The sequence below is a fragment of the Fundulus heteroclitus genome, chromosome 23 (genome assembly GCF_011125445.2).
Source record: "Fundulus heteroclitus isolate FHET01 chromosome 23, MU-UCD_Fhet_4.1, whole genome shotgun sequence".
Classification (NCBI taxonomy): domain Eukaryota; kingdom Metazoa; phylum Chordata; class Actinopteri; order Cyprinodontiformes; family Fundulidae; genus Fundulus; species Fundulus heteroclitus.
In genome coordinates this window covers 34,393,660-34,417,625 of record NC_046383.1, presented here as the reverse complement: position 1 = coordinate 34,417,625, position 23,966 = coordinate 34,393,660, and the positions used below count along the sequence as shown (strand labels likewise).

General features: G+C 43.5%; 2 protein-coding genes and 1 non-coding gene across 3 annotated transcripts; 2 read left to right on the top strand and 1 right to left on the bottom strand.

Moving 5' to 3' along the window:
* Positions 1 to 1,403: 1,403 nt before the first annotated feature.
* Positions 1,404 to 4,295, top strand: LOC105921276 (stress-associated endoplasmic reticulum protein 1). Its single transcript, XM_012856983.3, has 3 exons — positions 1,404 to 1,587; positions 2,116 to 2,188; positions 3,814 to 4,295. Exons 1-3 carry the CDS (start codon positions 1,504 to 1,506, stop codon positions 3,852 to 3,854), a joined length of 198 nt encoding a protein of 65 aa, XP_012712437.1. The 5' UTR covers positions 1,404 to 1,503; the 3' UTR covers positions 3,855 to 4,295.
* Positions 4,296 to 10,319: 6,024 nt separating this feature from the next.
* On the bottom strand, positions 10,320 to 18,879 carry mmp23bb (matrix metallopeptidase 23bb). Its single transcript, XM_012856984.3, has 8 exons — positions 18,705 to 18,879; positions 14,994 to 15,106; positions 14,228 to 14,367; positions 13,862 to 14,029; positions 12,539 to 12,703; positions 12,026 to 12,136; positions 11,718 to 11,844; positions 10,320 to 11,618 (listed from the first exon to the last, which is right to left on the bottom strand). The coding sequence occupies exons 1-8, from the start codon at positions 18,750 to 18,752 to the stop codon at positions 11,426 to 11,428; spliced, it is 1,065 nt and encodes a 354-aa protein (XP_012712438.2). The 5' UTR covers positions 18,753 to 18,879; the 3' UTR covers positions 10,320 to 11,425.
* Positions 18,880 to 23,804: 4,925 nt separating this feature from the next.
* Positions 23,805 to 23,876, top strand: trnag-ucc. The gene has a single exon. It is a non-coding gene; the product is annotated as a tRNA-Gly (tRNA).
* Positions 23,877 to 23,966: the final 90 nt, after the last annotated feature.

The following is a 23,966-nucleotide window of genomic DNA, read 5'->3' as shown; positions in this document are numbered from 1 at the left end:
GTTTTTTTAAAACGCCAAACGTCATTTTAAAGTTTAACCAGAATCAAGATGCAGGAAATTACGCAAAACTAACACAACTTCCGTTTTTAAAATAAAAGACAAGCCGATATTGATCATGTTACGTTGGTTTGTGGGGTGTAATTGCGAACTTGGTCAATTAAGTTAAACGATTATATCATAACTCATCAAAAAAATATGAGTCAAAGACTCTTCATTAATCTGAATAAAAGCACATCCAGGCTGTAAATAGAGCTCATTTAGATCAGAGAAGTGTCTAACGTGGTGAGACCAGAAGGCGAGAGAGGTTTTCTTCTTTAAATGGTGGCACATATGTAAATGAAAACGTCTTCAGAGTTGCACAAAGAGCCAGGAGAAGAGGAAAAGGAGTTTCCAGGTTTGTCTCAATTGAGACCCAGAACTGGTGTTTCTTTGGATCCTACCTGAGATGGACAGTGTCACACAGCAGAGGGTCTCAGGTTTGGACCTGTTGCCCGGTTACCTGATGCTAAATAGAAATAAAAAGATAAACCTTGAATATTTACTTCTACTACCTCTGTGATCAGTGGACCGCCTCTCCATACGTCCAAACCATCTCAGCCTTTCTGAACCTGAGCTTTCCCTTTGATGGACTCATCTCTACTCATGTTGGTCCCTCCAGACAGCAATCTGAACATCTTCGGCTGCAGTCGTGTATTTCCAAACAATGATGTTAATGGTAATAACATCAGTTTAGCATTTCATCCCATTATCCACAGCCAGCAAGGCAGCCGCTCTACTTGACCTTCGATCACACTTTTATTTGTATCTGCCAGCATCTACTTTCCCCTAGTAATTGTTTTGTTTTTCAATAAACGAATAAATGTACACCTTATTTCCAATATAATTACACAATAAAAAGGAAGTGTTGTCCAACTCAAAACGTTAACTGTGTCGTTATTGGTCTATGCACATTAGATAATTAGTAACAATAAAAATCAAAACAAGTAAACCAAAAGATATCAGTAGGCATTTACTAAAGTCTTTAAGATAGTTTTCTACAGGCAGCTTAACTACAACAGTAGAATAAAATCCTAAAATTATGGCTTTTAGTGTCAGTGTGCCACCCCAGGAGTTTAAGTGGCCCCGTCTGGCCCCCCTATGAAACATTTCTGGAGCCGCCACTGTTTCCAAACCTTTGTCTCGGTTAATATTTTTTGCGTTTAACTTAAAACTTTTCTCAGCCAGTAACTCTTTTAACATGCCTGACTTCATTTTCAGTGCAACCGAAGCCTTCGCTTTATTCTGAAAGAGCATACCGGAAGTCCTTCTTTGGTGTTTCCGAACTTTACGCAGGCCCATGTGATCAGCAGGGGGCGGAGCTTGACGAAGGTGGGCGGGGCTTTGTGTTTTTGAGTACGTAGACAAAGCAGAGTTCCTCCCAGTCCGAGAGCCAGCGGAGCGCAGCGCGCCAGGAGAACAAGAAGCGTAAATAAATAAAAACATAAAACCAAAGAAGAAGAAAAGATGGTGGCCAAGCAGAGGATCCGCATGGCGAACGAGAAGCACAGCAAGAACATCACGCAGCGGGGGAACGTGTCCAAGTCCACGGTGAGTGACCGAACCCGACCGGAACCACATCAGGAGGCGCAGGACGCCCGGAGCGTCCGAGCCGCAGACTGACTCGATACCGACCCAACCGAACCAGTTCGTCCTCATACCGATTTCTGACGAGTCCTGTGACGTCACGTTTAACAGAAACCTGGGTTTCCGAGATCAATCAGCCGACTGGTCATCCTAGAAGGCAGCCGGACCTCTTCTCTGTGTTCACCCTTCATCTGGAAGGCTTCTGCAGATGTCGCTGGTTCTAGCAGAGGTTCTAGCAGTGGTTCTCAGAGGTTCTGATGGAAAAACTGGGTCAGATTCTGATTACCAACCAAAGCGTGTCAGGGATCAATCATCATTCCTGAACTCAGCCAGGGAAACATGGAGGAAGGTGGCTGTCACGTCTACAGAGGAGAAACACGGATCATCAGTCGGTGTGATCAGATCCAGACTGACGAAGACTCCTCTGATCATCATCATCATCATCATCATTATGTTACCAATCAGCTGATTGATAATCTGTGTGTGTTTCAGAGGAACCTGGTGGAGGAGAAGGGAGTGGGGCCCTGGCTGCTGGCGCTCTTCATCTTTGTCGTCTGCGGATCAGGTCAGTCTTGTTCCTCATGTATTAGTAATTGATCAGGGTATTAATTATCTATCCCTGAGTGGACCTGTTTTAATTGAACATGAATCCTATGAACCAGTCAGCGGCAGGAGAACTTACACCACAGTCACCTGACAGCGCTGTGATGGTAGTGGTGGGAGAAGATGGTTACTAACTTCATCATTAGCATAGAATCTGTGAGAAGGGACTCAGGTCAGCAGACAGAAACCAGTGTAGGAGGCTACTATCACCACCAGGGGGCAGCAGAGGATAAAGGCCCTCAGCAGCTGGAGACAACAACTACTTTAAACTCTGCAAGAAAGATTAACTAGGCAAACAAAATAAAATCTAACAATGTCTTAATATCAGAACCAGAGCTATATATGACTAGATTGTATTTATTTTTAGTTTTAATCATTTGTTCTCCTACAACCCATTCAAAAATAGTTAGGTTTACTTTTTTATTTTACTTTTTTATAGATTTAAGCAGTTTTAAAACACATTTTTAAATTTTTTTTTATTCAAAAACTTTCTGTTTTCCTCACAGCTGTTTTTCATTTCAAAATCTCAGTTTTTGTTAAGTTTACATATCTTTTACAACTTTTTTGTATATTTTCTTTTTATTTTAGATTTCTCTGTGTATTTATTTTTGTTTTACAATTTTTAAACAGTTTTTAACACCCCCTTTTTTCTAATCTACATTAGTATTCAGCATATTTTTTTTTTATTTTTTTTTACATATTGTAGAAGCGTTTTTCTTTTTCTTATTTTCACAGTAGTACGTTTAAAATGTTCTTTTTTTTTTTTTTTTTTTACCAGACTTTTAGTTTATATTGAAGTCATTTTTATTTCACGTATATTACTCTTTTTGGTAAATCTGGAAAAACAAGGAAATTTAACTGTTAGCCTTTGTCCATTCAGTTATTTTTTTTATCTGATGTTGGTTTTTATAGGGGGGGGGGGGTTACATGTGACCTCTGAGAACGAGCACTTTGACATTTCCCAGTGAAAGTCGCTGCACTCTGAAGTCGCTCCAGCCTCAGGAAAACACAACCGATAAGGGACACCTGGGGGGCAGGTGTGTGTTTTCTGAGCATGCTCAGTCAGACACAGACCGGTTATTGATCAGAGGTCTCACTCTGATCACAGTCCAGCTGACTCGTGTTTATTCAGCGTCTGATAGCACCGGGAACACAGCCAGTGAAACCACAAATACTCCACCTGCGTGTTCAGCAGCAGCAAAACACACTGAGCTGCTGAGAGCTGGACTAAACCTTTTAATTTTTAACAATATATACCAAAAATAAAATGACATAAACTAGTAACTTTGCCCCTTTAAACATGTGTTCAACTAGAATCATAAAATCAGAATTATAAAAAAAAGTTTAAAATAATTAGGTAAAATTATTATGAAGAATAGATATAAAAATACCTATATGTGACATTTGACAAAAGTTAAATACTTTTAAAAGGTGCTGAACAAAACATTTTGTAAACATTTAGTCAGAAAACAATATTCTATTAAATGAGTTAAAGGGTAAAAACTAACAAACATCAAATAAATATTTAAACAATATTGAGAAATATGTTGATCTGTGGGACTCACCTTGTCGTGTGTTTACCTGCAGCCATCTTCCAGATCATCCAGAGCATCAGGATGGGCATGTAGTGACATCATCAACAGGGGGCGGGGCCAGAACTGAGAAAGTATGACATCATCAGAGAGCTGAATTCCTGAAGCAGGGCGACATAAACATTCCTGAGCTTTGACATCATTCCCGACGACTCAAATAAGCCCTGCCCACTCTCATTTAGCCCCGCCCCTCAGCATTAGCCCCGCCCCCAGAGACCACATGTGGTGCCGCTGGCTGACCTTCCCACAGAGCTTCACCCTGTGCCTTCCTCTGTTTACCTGGATTGTAGCTCCGCCCCTCTGGACACACCTTATGATGGGTGAGGGGAGGTGAAAGTCCAGATACAATCTGTCTCCCCGACAGGAAGTGACCTTTTGAATCAGAAGCTGTAAAGGTGCCGAAAGGTGCTGCTGCACCGTGTGCAGCTGCACCAGAACATTCCTGATCCTCCAATAAAGTTTCACTCTGAACATCAACACTGCCTCCGTGTTTCCTGTCCCATGACTCTTCTGGTTCTGGAGTCATCTGGTGTTCTGTTTACATTTTGTTTCTGCTTTAATGCGGTACCGCGCACGTGACGTCACCGTCTCAAGAGCAACGCCCCTTTTGCCGCTTAGGTAGGGCATACAGGAGAGAACGCATACAGGAGAGAACGCACGGATAACAGATATGACCGACTTTACAGCCGTAAAACTTTCCCAAGACGATGTTCCAGGCACACGGATTACTGGTCGCACTGTCGAAGAACACACCAACCTTCAGCTCAAACGATGGCTTGAGGTTCGAGGGTTTAAAAAGACCGGAAAACGGGCCGAGTTGATCGAACGGTAAGCTTTGTTGTTTTTTTTTTCCTGCGCGGCGATCAAGGCAGCGTCGGCCGTTTTTTTTTGTTGTTGTTTGCAATCACCGTCCAGGAATGGGTATATGTTTAATGTTTGTCTCATTTGAAATGTTTGAGTAAGCCTGGTAGCAGGCTATCATGTTAGCGCCTGCTACCATGATAGCCTGCTACCATGACCGCATATAGGCTATCATGTTAGCGCCTGCTACCATGATAGCCTATATGCGGTCATGGTAGCAGGCGCTACTTTATTAACATGTCGGTCACCAAAATACTCTTACCTTGACTTGATGTCGCTGGAATTGGGTCAGGATGTTCTTCGGTTGTGCCCTTTCCTCCGACAAAATGCTTGCTACATATGTACTTGAATTTGGTAACTTTTTCCGGGTTGAACTGTTGTGTAGGCCGACCGCCCCGGTCCCAGCGCACACATTTCTCCTTGGCAGTCTTGAAGAAAACATCCTTCATATGCGGCCGATCAGCGTAACTCGAGTCGCTGTTGCACGTTCCATAGCAACAATGTTTAAAAACCATGGTCTTAGATTTGGAAAAAGCATTTGTTTACCGAGTAAAACCAAGGGTAACGCACGTCTCTTTTACAGCGAAACAACGGCGGACTATGCAAGCTTGCCCTACTGCGTACCACGTGATGTGACGTCATCGTGACGTTGTGTTTCTAAAAATAGCTCGCGCGCGGTACCGCATTCTAATTAAACCCACTGACTTAGGCCAGTTTAATATGTTGGTTTGTAACAGTAAATCTGATGAAGCTGGAGCCTTAAATCCTGCTGCAGGCTCTCTGTTCGTCCACCAGGTGGAGCAGTTGGATGACTCTTCCGCTGTCTGGGCTTCAGGTGTGAGGAGGAGATGTCTGTGGCGTTGAAGATGTTCCAGGCTGGATCTTTGGCTCTTTTCAGGGTTCAGACGTGTTCAAACATGTCAAAGAGCATCTTCACATGCATGTGGAGGAGTTGAGACTAATGTTTAAACCTTTTAGTTCATCTGTTGACTAAAAGATTCCCGGAACCAAAACTGACCCGGGTCTAATTCCTGTTTGACCTCATGTTATTAAAAGCATGTTCAGCCCTGGATTTATCCTGTGTATGTCTTTGCTTCATGTTTTGTTCCCTGATTCTCCTGTTTTTGTCCTATTTTCCTCATGTTTATCCCATGTTTGACCCCATTCTGCCCAGTAATCAGTCTCATGACCAGTTTTGGTGCTTAGTCCAGGTTTTATCCCATGTTGAATCCACAATCGTCCCATTTCTTTTGTCCAACATGTCCTCTTATTTGGTCCATGTGTCCATCCCTTGTTTATCTCTGTATCTGTGTGTTTCTCTTGTAAATGTCGCGGTATTACTTTTGTTTTTGTGCCATGTTTAACCCTGTGTCTGTCCCTGGGAGGACGCAGCGTCTCTGACCCACATCAGCGTCTCCTGTTGGTGCCTCTGTGTGCAGAGCAGACGTTCTTTGTTCTGGGGCTTTTGTTCCCAGCGTTCAGGGAGTCGTGCTCAGACGACAGCTGGACGTTGGTTCAGGAAGCTGGAAAACAACAACAGGCTGCTCAGACGGAGACGTCCTGCAGCTGAAGCTGATCGGGACTCTGAGCAGGGAGGTTATCTCTGCAGACGGCCTCTGATCATTCAACCAGCATGTGGTTCCAGCAGCTGTTCACGGCTTGATTTATACAAATTCCTGAAATTCCTCTGGATTTATGACAATTTTTATATTCTGCAGAAGTGTTGTCTTTTTTTTTTATTAGTTAAATTATTTTCTCACATAGTAATCAAATAAAGCTCTGGACACATTAGCAGGCGTGTCCATAAATGGCCCTCGGGCAGATTTTGTAACTCAGACTCAAGAATAGTTTGACCATCCAATTTTACATTTTTATAACCATATCCAAAGATATGTGGCTAAAGCTCATTGAAAGAAAACAATAGTGAGTTCAAGCAGAAACTGTTTTAGGGCTACCTGTTTATGGAAGAGGCCATTTATCTGCCTGAACATCAGGGTGTTTAAAAAGAGAAATTTGAGATGTTCAGGAGGGAGCAGGTCAGTGTAGCTGAGTGCACTTGACATTCATGTTGGTTGTTTTATGTTCACTTATGATCTGTTGAGCCTTGTTAACCATTATTAGCATTATTTTCTGTAAAAAAAAAAAAAATCACCATTTTTTGTTGTAAATAAACCACCTGCTACACTGGACATCATCTGCCTACGGCCTTCTTCAGCCACTTTGGCCAGGCTATGTCACAAATAATAAATAGAACCACAATGACTGTACTCAAATGCAGACTATGGCGCACCAAAACCTGCTTTTGATCAGGTTCTATTTGCTGAGAATAGACAAAAACATTTTCTATTCATTCTAATCGAGCCCAGATGAATGAGCAAACTGGAGGATCATCTTTACTAAGACAAATGTTCCAACACCATATTTAAGTTTTGGATCTACAAGGATTTCCACATCCATGTTCTACAGATCATCTGACTAATTCAATTAAAATATTGTGTACTATGAGCAGATAGGGAACACTCACAATACAATATTTGGGTACTTTTAAAATTTGGACTCCTCTGCATTAAAGTAAAAAAAAAAAGGCCCAGCGTGTCCTGGGTCTTCCCCTGGGCCTCCTCCCGGTGGGACGTGCCCGGAACACCTCACCAGGGAGGCGTCCAGGAGGCATCCTGACCAGATGCCCGAGCCACCTCAACTGGCTCCTCTGGACGTGGAGGAGCAGCGGCTCTACTCTGAGTCCCCCCCGGATGACTGAGCTCCTCACCCTATCTCTAAGGGAGAGCCCAGACACACTACGGAGAAAACTCATTTCAGCCGCTTGTATCCGGGATCTCGTTCTTTCGGTCACGACCCAAAGCTCGTGACCATAGATGAGGGTAGGAACGTAGATCGACCGGTAAATCGAGAACTTCGCCTTTTGGCTCAGCTCTCTCTTCACCACAACGGATCGGTACAGCACCCGCTTCACAGCAGACGCTGCACCAATCCGCCTGTCGATCTCCCGCTCCATCTTCCCATCATTCGTGAACAAGACCCCAAGACCAGATAAATCTCCTCTATAGCGCAGGGCGCTCTGGTGCGTAATTACGCAAGCCGAAGGCTGAGTTTGAAATTGTTTACCGAGTGTGTTTTGTTTGTTGCTAGACAGAAGGATAACTTTCTGCTTCGCTTTTAGCCCCCTAATAAATGCAGAATCCTACAGGAAATATAGCACTTTTTATGCATTGTAACCCCAGATTCTATCAGAGTATAGGTGCAGCTTTTCAAGCTCTACGATCATTGGTTCCCAAGTGACTGTAGAAAAAACACTTTTTTTGGTAATGTCTGGTATCAGCATAATTTATATGTAATGGTACTGGTTAGAGGCGGTGAGGTGGATAGATTTTTTTCCCTCGTTGGTGCTGGGCACGAGGGAAAAATAGTGGGGAAAAAACACATATAAAAATTGTAAAGGGTTCTTTTAGAGGGAACAGGAAGAATGATGGGTCTGAGCTGAAGCACCCGGTGGTACAAGTTCCTTAAAATTACCCTTAAAAGTGTGCAACTAAATCACATGTAGCTTAATTATGCGCACTTGAATAAAAGCACAAGGCGAGGCCACCGAAGCGCTACTGGTTTTGTGTCGTTAAACAAACACAGCTACTAACTCTGCTATTGTGTTTAACTGGCACATTTCATTACGGGTGTGAGGACATTAAATGTAGTGGTTCACGTTTTGAATGGTGACCACTGATAAAAGCATCTGGGTCTGAGGGAAGGAAGGGGAAAGGAGCAGTAAGAGCCTTGAGGCTCCGAAACATGGCGCATGTGGTTCAGAAACAATTCGGAAGGAATAAAACAAAAACTTATAAACTAAGTGGTGGTATTTTCTGATCCAACGTGCAGCCATGACTGGTTCTGAATGAAGGCTTTATCTTACCAGACGGTACCGGCTTACTTTCACCACTGGTTAAGACCAAAATTATTTATAACTCTGATCGCTCTTCCTGCTGCTCTGTTAACATGAACTGCAGCAGGAATTACTGATGGCCACAAGCTGTGAAAGAAGCTGAAACAGCTCTGCAGAAGGCAGAGTTTAGACTGAGATGGACAGAGCTGTGAATGGATCATCCGCGGCCCATATGGGCTTTGTTATTTTTATGCATGAGGAATGCCATGTGTGCCGTGACACATGCATTTGCCGTGCATTCAGGCAAATGCATGTGTCAAATTGCGAGAGAGGCCTGGTCCTAAACCTAACACCCAGCCAAAATAAAAAGTGAGGATCAATTTCCTCACTTTACTGGTAAAATTATCTAAATATGTTCAGCTGCAATTACATAAAGGTAATCAATCTGTTGTTTATTTTAACCGGACCAACCGATGAGACACTTTTTAAAGTTTGGATGAACAATGATTTACCGTTACCTTTTCTACAGAATTCAGACTATTTGTTTGTTTTATTAACATTTCTTTAACAACAGTTCCTCAATCTCCCCTTCTCTCCAGGTAAAAAGTCTATTCCTGGTCTTCCTCTTCCATTTGTCTCTCTATCCCCCCCCATCCACCTCAAGACCATCGGTGGCAGAGCTACTTCCTATTCTGCCCCCAGCTCTGGAATCAGCCGCCTCCTGACGTCTTAAATGTTGAGTCCCTCCCCCATTTTAAAAGTCACCTCAAAACTTACATTTTTAAGTTGCCTACTCTCTATAAATGTTTTATTTTGTATTTTTTTTAGATTATTGATGCTTTATTATTTTATTGCCATTTGTTTGGTTTTAATTTTGCACAGTGTCCTTGAGTGTTATGAAGAACGCTTTTAAAATAAAATGCATAATTATTATTATTATTATTATTATTATTATTATTAATAATAATAATAATAATAATAATAATAATAATAATAATAATAATAATAATAATAATAATAATAATAAAATTTAGTGTTAAGACTGCTGAGCGGGTAATAATAATAAATAAAAAAATATTGTGTTAGATTTTCATCCCCCAGTAAAATGTTTGGACACCTTGGCTGTAGAAGTAAAGCGTAGCGAGAAAAAGAAGAAAAAAGTTCCTGATAGCAATGTTAGCATCCCACCGCTAACGTTAAACCTAGCACAGGACACCAACCATAACAGTTGTTATTGGAGCAATAGCAGCCAGCTAATGCTATCAAGGCTAGCTTTCAGTTTTGCCTAGCTCAACTGTTGCTAACGTTAGCATGTTAGCATTTACAGATGTTTATTGTGGTTTTCAGGCTCAGATTTCATTAAATAAGCTGAAGCTGTAGTTAAAGTGATTGTAATTAAGTCTAAACTGTCTTCTGTGAATGAAAGCTGAACTTTCATTGCTCACTGCTGAGTGATTTCTATTCAATGTAATTCAGTTAAGGCACTTTACAAAAAAAGTAAATTTAGTTAAATCATTCAGACACATTCCAAGACAAGTACATTTCTGAAACAAGTTTGCTCTCAGATGTTTCCCAGCTTTCCCTAAATGAAGTAAAACACACACAAAATTAGATTTTCCCTCATCTTTTTTCCCACTAATCTGAGTGAAAAGTTCAAATCTGAGAAATGAACTCATTAAATCTGAACAGAAACTGGAACTTCAGCACGCCAAACATTCCCAGGGAGGATAATAAAGATTGGCTTTCTGTAATGGGGAGAAAACGTTTATTACAGCTGCTTCACGTATCAAAACGCTTCTATTATTACATTAGAAACTGGAACTTGGTACGCTGATAGATGTCGGCTGTGGGAATTTAAAGACCCATGTAGCAATACTCTGTATGACAGAAATAAATTCAGTCAACCGGATGGACCGTCAGAGCTGAGAAAAGCAAACATTCAGCCTGATGATCTTTGTAGGACCTTGGTGAGGTGTTCCAGGGCTTAATTAGGAACACAGTTGGGTCCTAACCAAACCGGGTTCCCTGAAGGTTTTGAGCATGCATCCTAATTCCACGGTGAGATCCTGGAGGTCTTATTATGCTGGCGGGGTTGTATTGGGGGTCTGGGGAAGTCAGGTGCAGGTTGGTGACTGCCGTGGACTGGAGTGGTTTGGTTGTTGAGAGTTCGAAGCAGAACTGAGTCAGTACTGCAAAGCCGCAGTCCGGTCACAGTAGAAGGTTGGATGTGGTTGAGGTTCTGCACAGAGACCCTATCATCCTCTCACGGTGCTGATAGAGACCCCGCCTGAGTAAGATAACCTCCTCCTCTTCTGCACCGTCTCCTCAGCAGAGATGCACCCGTCAGAGCTTGGAGGGCTGAAGTGGTTCCAGTTTTATTAGATCATTCACACTGAAAAGAATACCTGGTCAGGTATGGAAATAATGACGACGGTGTTTCCTGTTTCGTTGCAAGGCTGAAACTGATGGCGGAGGCACAGAAAATCCCGGGAGCAAAAGAAACTCCACAGATAAAGCTGAGGTCAAGTAGTAGAGGGTCTTCATCCTGTCTGACGGAGCCTAACTGACGGTGAATCACAAGGAGAGCAAAGGAAACTCCAGTAAGACCGCTAAACATCTGCCAAGGGGTCTGTGGGATTTGGGTCCATGTTTCCCTATTAGATGATTTGGAAACATCCTGTTGGTACCTCATAGCTGCCAGCAAACTCACAGTCTGGAGTTTAATGACGAATCATCAGAAACCTCCCTGCTCACCCAACCCTAGAAACTGATAGATTTTCCTTCAGGGCCTTTTACTTCCCCGGAAAAGCCTCCCTGTCCTCTCGGCGTCTGCCGTCCATCCCTGCAAAGGTTCTCAGCTGTTGGACGGCTGCTCTGGTTTTAGCCGGATGGCCCAGGAGTTGGCCGACACGATGTCTCCCCGCCGGTGGATGCGGCAGGTGTAGATGCCCTCGTTGAACTCGTTTGCGATGATGCGGAGGTCTCTGTCCTTCATCACGATGTAACCGGGGATGGAGGTCAGGATCTGCTCACCGTCTTTGTACCAGCTGCAGCAAAAAAAAGTCAGAAGATGCAAGATGATGGAGGGAATGGTTGGAGTGGCGTAGTGCTGGGTCCAGCTGATCAGTAATATTCAGCAGTCTGACCTGACTTTAGGGGGCGAACGGGGGGTTTTGATCCCACAGCGGAAACCCACCACCTTCCCTCGAGCAACCATCTTGATCTTTACGTTGGCTGGAGGCGATGTTGGTGTGGCAACTGCATCTAGGGGCTCTGTGTTGAGAATAAAATAAGTATATAAGCTTTCAGACCAGAGACAAGGTCCTGGTTCTGTCAGAGAGAGCACAGAGACCCATTCTACTACACTACAGAGTACTACAGAGTACTACAGAGTACTATAGAGTACTATAGAGTACTACATGGTACTATAGAGGACTTTAGGGTCAGACATCACCATAGCAGAGGTCACAGCGCTGGGGGCAGTTCTTCCTCATAAACGTCTTTCTCCGTTCACAGAATCCAAGTCGAGCCCAAGGATCGCAGACTCTCTTCTTGTCCCGGCATCCTGCAGACACCCAAACACAACATGCTGCATTCAGGTACTACTAACATCTCATACTGTTCCTGTTGAGAGACGGTGCGAGAAATGCACCCCCCCCCCAACCATCCCAATGAATTATTTTCTCTATTCTGCGCTCTGTGGCAGTGCACAGTCACCTGTCTGTAGCCATCTTCGTCTTTTTTGATGGGCTGAACTGAAATGCAATTCCCCAAATAAAGCAATTCAATTATGTTTGTTGGGAATTGGCATAATATAAACAAACTGAATCGAGCTGAATTGACATGAACATCCTAAGCACTGACTCTACCACAGACTCAGACCTGACTGCAGCTCAGAGAAGGTAAAGAACAACCAGACTTCAGAGCGAACATAGAAAAAGAACAGGTTTTTGTTCTGGGTCTGTACCGTAGAGTCTTTGGATCCCCCACACATCATCCTGAGCAATGTTTCTCTGTCCGGTGTACGTGGCGTTGGGGTGCATCAGAGCCTCGGGGTCCCTGGAGTGCCACAGACCCAAAGCGTGACCAATCTCATGAGCCGCTACCTGGACCAGGTCGTTCAGCCAGACTCCTGTGGATTCAAGTCAGAAGTCCAAAACCGGTTCAGGGTCATGTAGGGTTCTGGTTGTCCATTTGTAAAAGGAGGCGTCTGTGCTCAGGAATCACCAGAGTTCAATCAGTTAAGCTGAATAAAATCACTTTTTCATTCAAAGAGTGATAAAGAGTAAAATTAGTCTAAAGGAACCTCTGTAGTAGAAATGTTGCTTTAGCTCTCTGTAGATCTGCAATAAGACCAAAGTTAACTTATTTTCCTTTAACAGCAGAATCAGAAGTTAAACAATCCTTTTCATTTAAACAGGCCTAAGTCTGACATCATCTTTACTGTTTTAAGCAGCTACTGCTTTTGATTTTTAGATTTAGATTTTTTGATTTCTAAAGTTCTGCTGATGGTTCTTGTCTATTAAGATAAACCGATTACATCAGAACAGGAAGGGAGGAACAATATTCCTCCAAATGAAATCAAGACACGTCTAGTGGTTTTTCTGGCCGTACTTTACTTTACAGATGGATTTTGTGGAATTTAAAATAGCTAAGAAACTCACTGAAAGAGTTCCCGAAACGTTGTGATTTTGGACCACAAGAAAACCCCATATTTCCTAGATTTGTTCAAAAAGATGGAAATAATCTTTGGAATTTTGAGAAGAAAAATGCACAATGCATAAAATGAGCAATAAGGGTAAAAACATAATGTTTGGACTCATGGAGACTCAAATAAAACCTTTTCTAAACCACAAGTTCTGAAATTTGTAGATTTGGTACAGTTTAATATTGCACAGGGAATTTTCAGAGCAAGAAATAAAGATAGGGAAGGTAGGACCTGAAAGGAAAATGCAGTTTAAAGCAACCATGTGTTTGTAACCCTCTTGAAGAGGAACCTGAGCCGTGGATCTTTGATGCACATCTTCCTCCTCTTCCTCTTCTCAACCCTGTTTGTCACTCCAGTTTGAAATAAAGGCCACTAATACCACAAAAAGTGAAAATAATGCACAATTTGTGGGTAAAAAGATGCACTACATATATGGTTGGTATAAAAATGAAAGAAATTAGACAGAATAATTAATTTTATTTGCGGGTTCACACTATGAATGTAGTTGTGCTATTGCATAAAATGAGAATATCATTATGTAGGCGATAGATCATTTCAGTGTTGGTAGTGCCGAGGTTTTACCTTGTTTCCAGCTGAACCTGGACTTCCCGAGGATCCAGAACTCGTGGTTGTCAAAATGGATCTCTCCTCGCGGCGGCAGGAAGGCGTGAGCCAGCTCTCCGTTCAGGCCGTCAAAGCATGGATGAAGAGGAGACCACCAGCAGTCGGTGTGGTTAAAGGTGTAGAAACCTAAAGCATCACAGACGTTTTCATGAGCTTAGAGGACGTAAGATCCACCAGCGCTCATTTCACTCAGCTTTAGAGTCTCAAAGGAAATCTGGAGGGTTTAACCGTGAAATCTGAATGATCCAAACTAAATTCGGCTTGGAGGTAGAATAATGCTCGGAGCAGAGCATCATCAGAACATTTCCTGACGGCTGGTTTTACCGATGGTGATGTCAGCGGTGACGTTGTTGTCAGTAATCTCAGTGAAGGTCAGCGGCGACACGTCGCTCCACTTGGTGAAGGCGATGCTGATGGCCTTCCGGGTGTCCTCCTTGTTCAGAGTGTTGGGGAACTTGATGATTCTGGGATGAGGAAGAGACGGCATGTCAACGGGCTTTTCTAACCCGAGCATCACCTTGATGGCTTTTAGAACACCAGCTCTGTTCATGGAGGCCCACAGACTTTCTCTTATTCCTGGACTGTCAAACACCAGCAAACTGGGTCGATATGCACTCGCATGTGAGGCGTTCGCAGCTTGACAGTAGCTCCATGCTTTTAAATGAGCTGCTTTATACAAAGCTACCCTGACTCTGTAAAAGCCTCACAGATGAAGTCCATGGGTGGTCTGACATTACACTAACCAAGGAGCTATGCTTCACTCTTCATCGCTGCCCATTAGCAGCTTCTGCTACCTACCCTGAGAGTCAGAAGTTTCTCAAATCACCGATCAAAAAAGGTTTTCTGCTCGACCAGAAGATCAATCCACCCAAAGCTCACCTTCACAGGTAGCTCAGCCCAGGTAACGTCTCACCTGACAAACAGTCCCTGCCTTTTATGCCTTAACAGGCAAATTAATACGTGGATCTGTTCAAAGCTTCTGACACTAGAACATCTTAATAGGAAGCTCTGATGTCACCTGTAATAGGCTCAGGGTGACGCCGTGTCTGCTTCCTGCTCACCTGTACAGATATTTCTGGTGCTGGTCTACCTGTATGTGATGTTGTGGTGAGTCCACTTGTGTCCCAGTGGGTTGACGGCGTAGCGTCTGGTTCTGGTTCCTCTGTCAGAGAACGTCTCCGTCATTACGCTGCTGCCGAAGGTCTGTAAACAAATCATCAAAATTCAATCAGCTGCCTGGGAGGCAAAGCTGTGATCCCTCTGACAACCACCAGGGGTGCTGGTGATACACGCTGAAGCAGATCGGTCCAGAACTCTGCTTCTGCTCTTGGGTTTGAATGAAACTCAGTTCTGATGGTCGTGTGACATAAACTTCCCACTTAACGAACCTGACGGGAAATCTATTATTCAAAACAAAGGCCTTAGGATTATGGCAAGAGCAATGGGACAATAATGACATCTATATAATATTCCAAAGAACGTGGGGGAGTAATAGGCCTATAGGGAAGAGAGGAGGCAGTGTTGGCCACAGAACTCTCCATAGTTTCTCTTTACTGCGTAGGAAAACATCAAACGGGGGCGTTTAATTATTGTGATCAGTCAGAAACAGCTCAACATCTCCTCATAGCATGTAACACGCACACAGAAGAATGTAAATATGTAACGTCAGGAATCAAGAGATTTCTAGAAATGTTTGTTTATTTATACATTCATACACCATGAGACATTTTCACATAATTTGTTTGAAAAGGAGGTAGGCAGAGAAAAATATATATTTATATATATCAATATATATCAATATATATCAATATATATCAATATATATATATATATATATATCAATATCAATATCAATATATATATATATATATATATATATATATATATATATATATATATATATATATATATATATTAGGGCTGGGCAAGTTAACGCGTTAATTTCGCGTTAACTCAATAGACTATTAACGGCGATATTTTCTTTAACGCGCGTTAACGCATGTTGCTCACATGCTTTTATTTTGTGAAGGTCTGTTGCTGCGGTGTAGGGGTTTGAATCAGAACAGTAGGTGGCGATAATGCGCCAATAACCTCGCTGTCAGCCAAACCTCGGATTCAGAGGAAGAAAGGTGCTGGCCGGAAAAAAACAAAGCTGACATGGGGAAGGCGGTGTTTCCCGCAGGAATTTGCTTAGGCGAGGCGGTGAGTTGGCGAACGGAACAAGTTTTGTGCGGAGCGGGGGGGGGGGGTCTGCATCGACGCCGTCGGTGAAGTCGCTTCACGTTTCAAAGTATCCATGTGTTTTTGCCTGTTTTTCCCTGCCATTCACTATATGCACGCGAGAAAGCAACAACAAAAAAACGCGTGTTAACGTCAAATAAACGCAAGCAACGCAAGCATATCGAGTTAGCAAGCATTTCAGGTTAAAGTTCTTCCAGCATGGAATATGACAGAAACAAGTTAGTTGTAACCACTGCCAAGTTAAACTTTGGTATTGAACATAAAATGGTAATGCTGCTCCCTGCGGTTACCTCAGAAATTGCCTGTTTTTGGTAGATTTTTTCCCCATAAAGAGAATTCCCTGTCAGTGGCAATAAGCTTTAATTTATTATTATTGCTATTTTTTGTTTTACATGTTTAAGTTGAGCTTTACACTAAATATGTGTTACTGATAAGTGCTACAAATGTTACAACACTTTTGTTCATATGGCAGCAGAACATTAAAATAAAAGTGCTCTTTACACTGCTTTTGAATTCATTCTTGGAGTTTGTAAATACAATGCGATTAATCAGGGCGATTAATCGCGATTAAATATTTTAATCGTTGCCCAGCCTTAATATATATATATATATATATATATATATATATATATATATAGTAAATTCCCTCTGACTATCATTGATGTCCACCCTCCAGTCCAGTAGGTGGCGGTAAATGCACCTTGAAGGGACAGTGTTTAACCAATTTGGCTTTTATAAATACATATTCTGCAAAAATCTGATAACAATTGCATTAAAAAGGAAAGTGTTCTTAGAATAGAATATAATGAGTTGTTGATAAATTCTAAGGTGGCGGTGCACCTAATGGAAGACGCCACATTGGCCATTTTTAATTACAGTAGCTGAAAGGGGACAATCTTGTTAGCCTCTTTTACCTGTATATGAAGATGTGTTGTTGAGGAGTATAAAACAAAGACGACCGTATGCTGGTGAAGATTCTCAGTCATCCAGGTCATGGTCATTCCAAAAAAAGTTAAAAAACAAAACAACTGGACTTTTTTTTTTTTAGTCCAGTTGGTTGGGACGATGTAATGACTGTAATATTAGCTTACATGACTAGAATGTAAAAGGAAGGAAAACTGTTCAACTGAACTTTTTATTTACCCTTTTTTTCTATCATCGATATAAAACTATCAGTCGATATATATTGTTATCGAATTATCGTCCAGTCCTAGTTTATGTTGAATTAAACTTCTGATAAAATGTTTTCCAGGCACAGAGAGCCTGAATGTGTCTTCCTTAAACAACATTCTCTGCACAAAGTGATTTTGCTGTAAGGATTCTTTTGTTCTTTATTGTGATCCAGTTCTGGATCAGAACTCGGCGGCGGTGTTCTGATTCCACACGGACGTACAACCTTTCCTTTCATCCCCTCTACCCACATATCTGTCGCCCACGTGTGATCTGGGCTCAGAGCCTCCTCTGTTCTGTTCCTGCTGCTGACCGGAACACGTTTCAGCAGAGATTCGGACCGGACCAGAACACGGAGACAACAGGTTCTGGTCATTAACGGCCAAAGCTCCCCGCCCCGTCGGAGCAGATAACAGACTTCTGAACGGAAGTCCGAAGTTTCAGAACAAACAGGCCCACTGTGCAGACTCACCGCAGACCCGTCTGAGGCTCAGATTACAAACCAGAACCATCTGATCTAAACCCGCCTCCCTCTAAATACCAGGGGTCCGGTCCAAGAGTCAGAACACATCCACCTCCTGTCCTCTCCTCCTGCTGAGGAGCGGCGCTGCCCGAGGAGTGAAGGACGGGAAAACACGAAAACAACCCGATGAAAACTTTCACAGCTGGATCAGAACTGGAGCTACGACCAGTACCTCCTGGTTCCGCCCAGTTACAGAACCACCAGAACCACAATGAATGGGCGGCGCAGGATTTTGGACTCCAGGTTCTGGTAATCAGTCTGGTTGTGGATGTCAGACCCAGTGGGACTTCTGGTGTCGGATCAATCCAACCGGACCTCTGTTTGGATCCAGTGTTCTGTTTACAGAGGGTTCATAAAAAGTAAGACGGTCCCTCTGTGGAACTTTAACAGCTTCACGCCGTCTTACAGGGGGAACCGGTCCAGGTGAGACCCGCCTGGTGCCGCTCAGAACCCACATCCACCTGCAGACGCCAGAAACCCGCCTGCTTCGCACACAATAAAGCCTTCACGGTTCTGTCTCCCGGTTCTGGACGATTCTCAGAGCCCGGTGTCATCTGGACTCGCAAGAACCTCCTCATGTCACACGTAGGACATCAAACCGGGTCCACGAGATCAGACGTCCAGAACATCTGAGCCAGAACCATCGAGGCGGCTGCACAGAACACAGGAGAAACCAGAGGTGCGAGCGTCCACCAGACCCAAAAGTTCAGAACCACAGACTGTAGCTGGACTGAGGGGCCCCTGATGAAGCCCGGGGCCCCTGTCTTTATCAAACCCACCCTGTCTTCATCTGCTGCTCATGGAGCCAATCACACGCTCACACTGACTTAACCGAACCGGACCGGACCGACCCAGAACTTTACTCACCTTCATCACCACCATCATCATCATCATCAGGAGCAGGAGGAGCTTCATGGTGTCTCCTGCCACCGGGCCGAACAGCGGGTCTCCTCTCCGCGCTCCTCCCGTCCGGACCGAACTCCTGCTGCTCCGCTGCGGCTCCGGGACCGACTGAGGGGGAGTTCGCTGCTGAGAGCGGGGCTGTCCGGGTGGGCGGGGTCAGGTGTGTGCGCGGTGTCCGTTTACTCGGAGACATATTAACCGCTTCGGCGCCGAACCCATCCGAACCGATCCGGATAAAAAAGAAAGGGAACCCGCTTCTTTCTACGGGACAAACTAGACTCTGACTCCCAGGCCCCCCGGGGCCGCCAGGGGCCCAGGTAGGGGAACCCTGAGGTGTTTTCCTGGTCCAGATGTTTGGGACATCTGTAAAAACAGACGGTCCATCGTAAACAGAGCAATGTCCGCGCAGGAAAAGTCCTGAGTCTTTTCTATTTGATACTGGATCAGAACCGGTATCAGGAGGACTAACTGAACATATGGAAAATAAAATACGATTTTATCGGTTTATGTCTCTTTTGGGCTAAAAGAAAGAAGAAAGGAGGAAGTGTGGTCCCATAATGCTGCTGTAAACCAGGTTCTGCTGGCTTTGGACCGGACCATGAGAGTCCTGAGCTCTGGTTCTGGGTCAGATCTGTATAATCTGACCCAATCTGTATAATATGATTGAACTTGATTTTGTAAAGTGCCTTGAGATGACATGTTTCATGATTTGGCGCTATATAAATAAAATTGAATTGTTCAGATGACGAGAACATCAGCCTTGATTAGCCAATCATCGTCAGTGTGAGCACCTGCAGAAAACGATAGTTTTTGTCACTTTTGTCGTTAAAACAACACCGAGCCACACAGACATGTGCGATGACCTCAGAGACACAACTGCGTACAAAAATAAATAAATATATAAATAAATAAATAAAATGTTACACAAAATAAGAACACACAAAATAACCGAACTATTCTGAAGCTGAAATTTTATAAAACATAGAATAAAATTTCAGCTTCAGAATAGAAGTTTGGTTATTTTCTTTATTTTATTTTTTGCGTTTTAACCTTCTTTTTTTTTTTTTTTTTTTTTGATTGATCATGACCTGGATGACAGAGAATCGTCAACAAGGCAAGACAAATGTATCTGTAGAGCACATTTCAGCACAAAGACAATGCAAAGTGCTTTACATGATTAAGATATAGGACAAGAAAACAGAATAAAAGCAAGTTGGAATAAAATGTAGAAACAAAATAAAACATGGAAAAATAGAAACTAAAAGCAAATTTTAAAAACTGTTGGACTACAAAGTTGAACTAATGATGTTTCACTAAAACAGTTTAACTAGAACAGTTAAAATCCTGAACAAATGTGTTTTTAATCTTGATTTAAAGGAACTCAGGCTTTCGGCACTTTTACAGTTTTCTGGGAGTTTGTTCCAGATCAGTGGAGCATAGGAACTAAATGCTGCTTCTCCTTGTCTGGTTCTGGTTCTGGTTCTGGTTCTGGTTCTGGTTCTGCAGAGCAGGCTGGAGCCAGAAGACCTGAGTGGTCTGGAGGGTTGATGCCCTGATAACAAGTCTGTGATGTATTTAGGTGCTAATTCAGGGATTTATAGACTAACAGAAGGATTTTAAAGTCTATTTCTTTAAAACACCAGCACACCTGAGGTCAGGTAGCTTACAGGAGAACATCTCAGGTCCAGCCAACCTTCCCAGGAGGGGACGTCTGATCAGGTCCAGGCCAAGGTCAGAGAAAAGACCAGGAGCTCAGTCAGCAGGAAGGATTGAAGGTTCCTGTCTGAAAGGAAGAGGGTAGCATGGCTTAGACTTTTGAAGACTTCTGGAGGAATGTTTGGAGAAAGACTTCAGATCTGCGCCTTGTTCTGGATGTGGACCGCGGTGGAGGACGGATGAATTGGGCTTGCTTTGCTTTCGCCCCTTTTCCATTAAAACTGTTCAGATGGACTGAACGGGCCGCTGTCCGTCTGTTTTTTGACTCGGTCACAGTTTAAATTCATCGTCCCTCCCCTCGTCCTGCCGTCTGATTGGCTGCTCGCTCCCAGTATTGATCCCTGCAGCTGCAGCTCTGCTGACTGATGATGTTTTATTGTCTGAATTAATCTGGAGACGCTAATGAGCTGTCTAAAGCAGCCTCATCAGCGCAGCTCAGCCTCCTCCTCGTTGTTATTATGATTATTATTATTATTATTGCTGGTCCTGGTGTCATTATTATCATTATCATTATTACTGTTGTTGTTGTTTATCAGCACAGGGCAGCTGGTCACCTTCAGACTCTCTGCAGAGCTCAGCAGAAGCTGCATGTTAATGAGCCGCACTGTTTCACTGCAGCGGCTCACGCTGACATCAGTCCATTCATACCGTCTTCATCACCACCATCATCATCATCATCATTATGGGCTTCAGCACTGACATCATCATCATCACCGTCATTAACACCATCATCATCATCATCATGGTGTTCACGGTGATGAAGATTGTGACTGGTGCTGGTTTGGGTTCACTGGTTTCTGTCACAGTGTTTTATTTCCTGTCCTGATCATCTGTGTCTGACTTTGTCCCCCTGCTGGTTCTGGTTCTGGTTCTGGTCCTGGTTCTGGTTCTGGTTCTGGTTCTGGTTCTGGTTCTGGTTCTGGTTCTGGTCGTAGCGGTTCTGTTATACAAACCAGAGCCGGTTTGGGTCAAGCTGCTGTGTTTTATTTAAATCTCAGCGATCCCGATCCGTTAACTTTCTCTGACAGGAGCGACTTTGATTCGTCCTCCGGTTGAAAGAAGGAGCGTCCGCTCTGTGTGTACCCCCCCCCCCCCCCCCCCCCCCCCATCCCATGCCTCAGACCCCGGGGCCTCCTTCGGCGCATCGCACAGAGAGGAGGAGGAGGAGGAGACGGACTTTCAGAGCAAGCTGAAGGATGACGATTTAATTACGCTTCTGTTCATTCATCTGTCCATCCACACACACCCGGTCCCGACTTTCACAGAAACACTGACAGAAACAGTAAAAGTCACAGAGACACTCTCCCTCTCTCCTCCTCGGCGGGTTCCCACAGCGCCTCCTCCTCCTCCTCCTCCTCCTCCTCTTCGTCTCTGAATGGAAGCTCGCCGTCTGTTTACAGGCTGGTGGTCGTCATAGAGACCAGCAGGTCAAACTGGACATTTCGACGACGTCTCGCTCCGACGGTCAACATCCAACCGAGCAAACACCTGCTCCACCCGTTGGTGATGAGGCCCCCACAGACACACACACACACCTTAGGGGCCCTCGCTGTTATTTGGGGTCTTTTAGAGCTTCATCAGCGCACGCAGACCCTCAGGGAGCCCACAGACCTTCCTAGGCTTCAATGTCTGTCAGGAGATCCTCAGGGCCTCTACAGAGCATCAGGGGCCCCAAAAAACTTCTGGGATCTTCATAGAATCCCCCAATAAATACCTTTAGAGATTCCCAAAGACCCCAATGGGTCCTACAAAGACTTTCATTCAAAGAACCCACAGACCTTCAGGGACCCCACACACCCTTAAGGGCCCTGGAGAACTTCTTGTCCCTTTCTACTAATACCTTTAGAGATCTTCAAAGACCTTGATGCACCCCCCCCCCCCCAAACATGTCAGAGGTCCCTTAGATATTCAAAGAATATCCCCCCTTAAGGGACCCCGAACACCCTTAGGGCCCTTGAGATCTTCAGGGGCCTCTAGGGGCCCCCACAGAACTTCACAGTGCCCACGGACTCCCATGGGCCCAAAGGACATGTAGGATCCCACAAACCCACACAGACCCCCACGGACATCACTTTGGGGCCTCTAAATAAAAACTCTTCACCAGTCAAGTTCCAGCGTTGCCTCATAGCAGCTCTGTGGAAAAGAACCGAAGGAGGAGCCGATGGCTCCCGGGAGCCTGAAGGAGACCAGGGGACAGACTGGTTTAGGGACAAGGACACAAAGTTTCACGTTAAAATGGAAAAAACAAAAAAATACAAACCTGGAACTCAACAGCTTCTATTGAAGAACATCTAGAGCTGCGGTTATTTGATCTATAGCGCCACCCAGAGGAAAGACGGGTAATGACTGAATGCGCTGGTCTCCTGAGGGTTTCACTCCAGCAGTTAGCTTAGCTCTGATGGCCTGTCTCCAACAGCCGCAGAACCGAGGCCTGCTGGTGGACCTGGACTTTAATCCCAGCCAGGGTAGAACTTGGTTTAAAGTCGGGTTGTTCTTCATGTTTAAACTACAATAAATATCATTCATCCATTATATTATCATCTCGGTCAAAAAAACAAATGTTTCAGACTGAAGGCCAAAGGACATCAGATTTAACGAATCCTCACCTTTTGATCCAATGTTTTGTAAATTCTGCTAATCTAATTAAAATAAATCAGATTCTAACTATGTGATTATATTGAACTGGAATATTTGGATTTATATGAATTGAATTTGGACTGGGTAATATTAAATGAGCTGTTGTGAACTAGTGCTATGTGAATAAATTGAAATAAAGTTTACAAAAAACAGAAGCAAAACACTTTCTAAAATTATACAAATTGAAATATTTTTATCTTATGAGAAAAAAGTTTGGCTTCAGTTCAGGCACATTTTATAAAAATCGGAACCTTATAAATAATAAACTTTTTTCAAGAATACACAGAATTTAGGAACACTATGAATGTAGAAGAACTGAATTTTAAAGACGAAAACTATTTTTTTTATAAGAATACCTAACAACTCACATGGAGAGCTCAAAGGTTTTAACAGAGCCAACAGGGGGACATTTTAATCAGAATAAAAGGCCAAAAAACCAAATCTTTTGAACCAATCCACACCTTATCAAAAAGTGCTATTAATGAATACTAAGAAGACTGACGAGTCTTCTTTACCCCCAAAGATTGAACCTGTATTTACATAATCAAACTTTTAGAAAAGTTGTAACTGAGTTGTAAAAGACTGTCTCTAGCGCTGGTGGCCAGGAAGTGTACTACATCTGTGGTGATACCATTAAAAAGGAACAGGAAAAAAAGTCCCAGCATGCATTGGTGTAATCATATGATAAACCCGGATGTATGAGCTGTCGTGGCGTTGGTGGTATAGTGGTTAGCATAGCTGCCTTCCAAGCAGTTGACCCGGGTTCGATTCCCGGCCAACGCATCCCTTTTTATTGTTCTTGACATTTCTGTTCGCTTCAACTTTAATTAAAAAACTGAAAAGTGTAGGTACCACAATCTATTTTTCATTGAA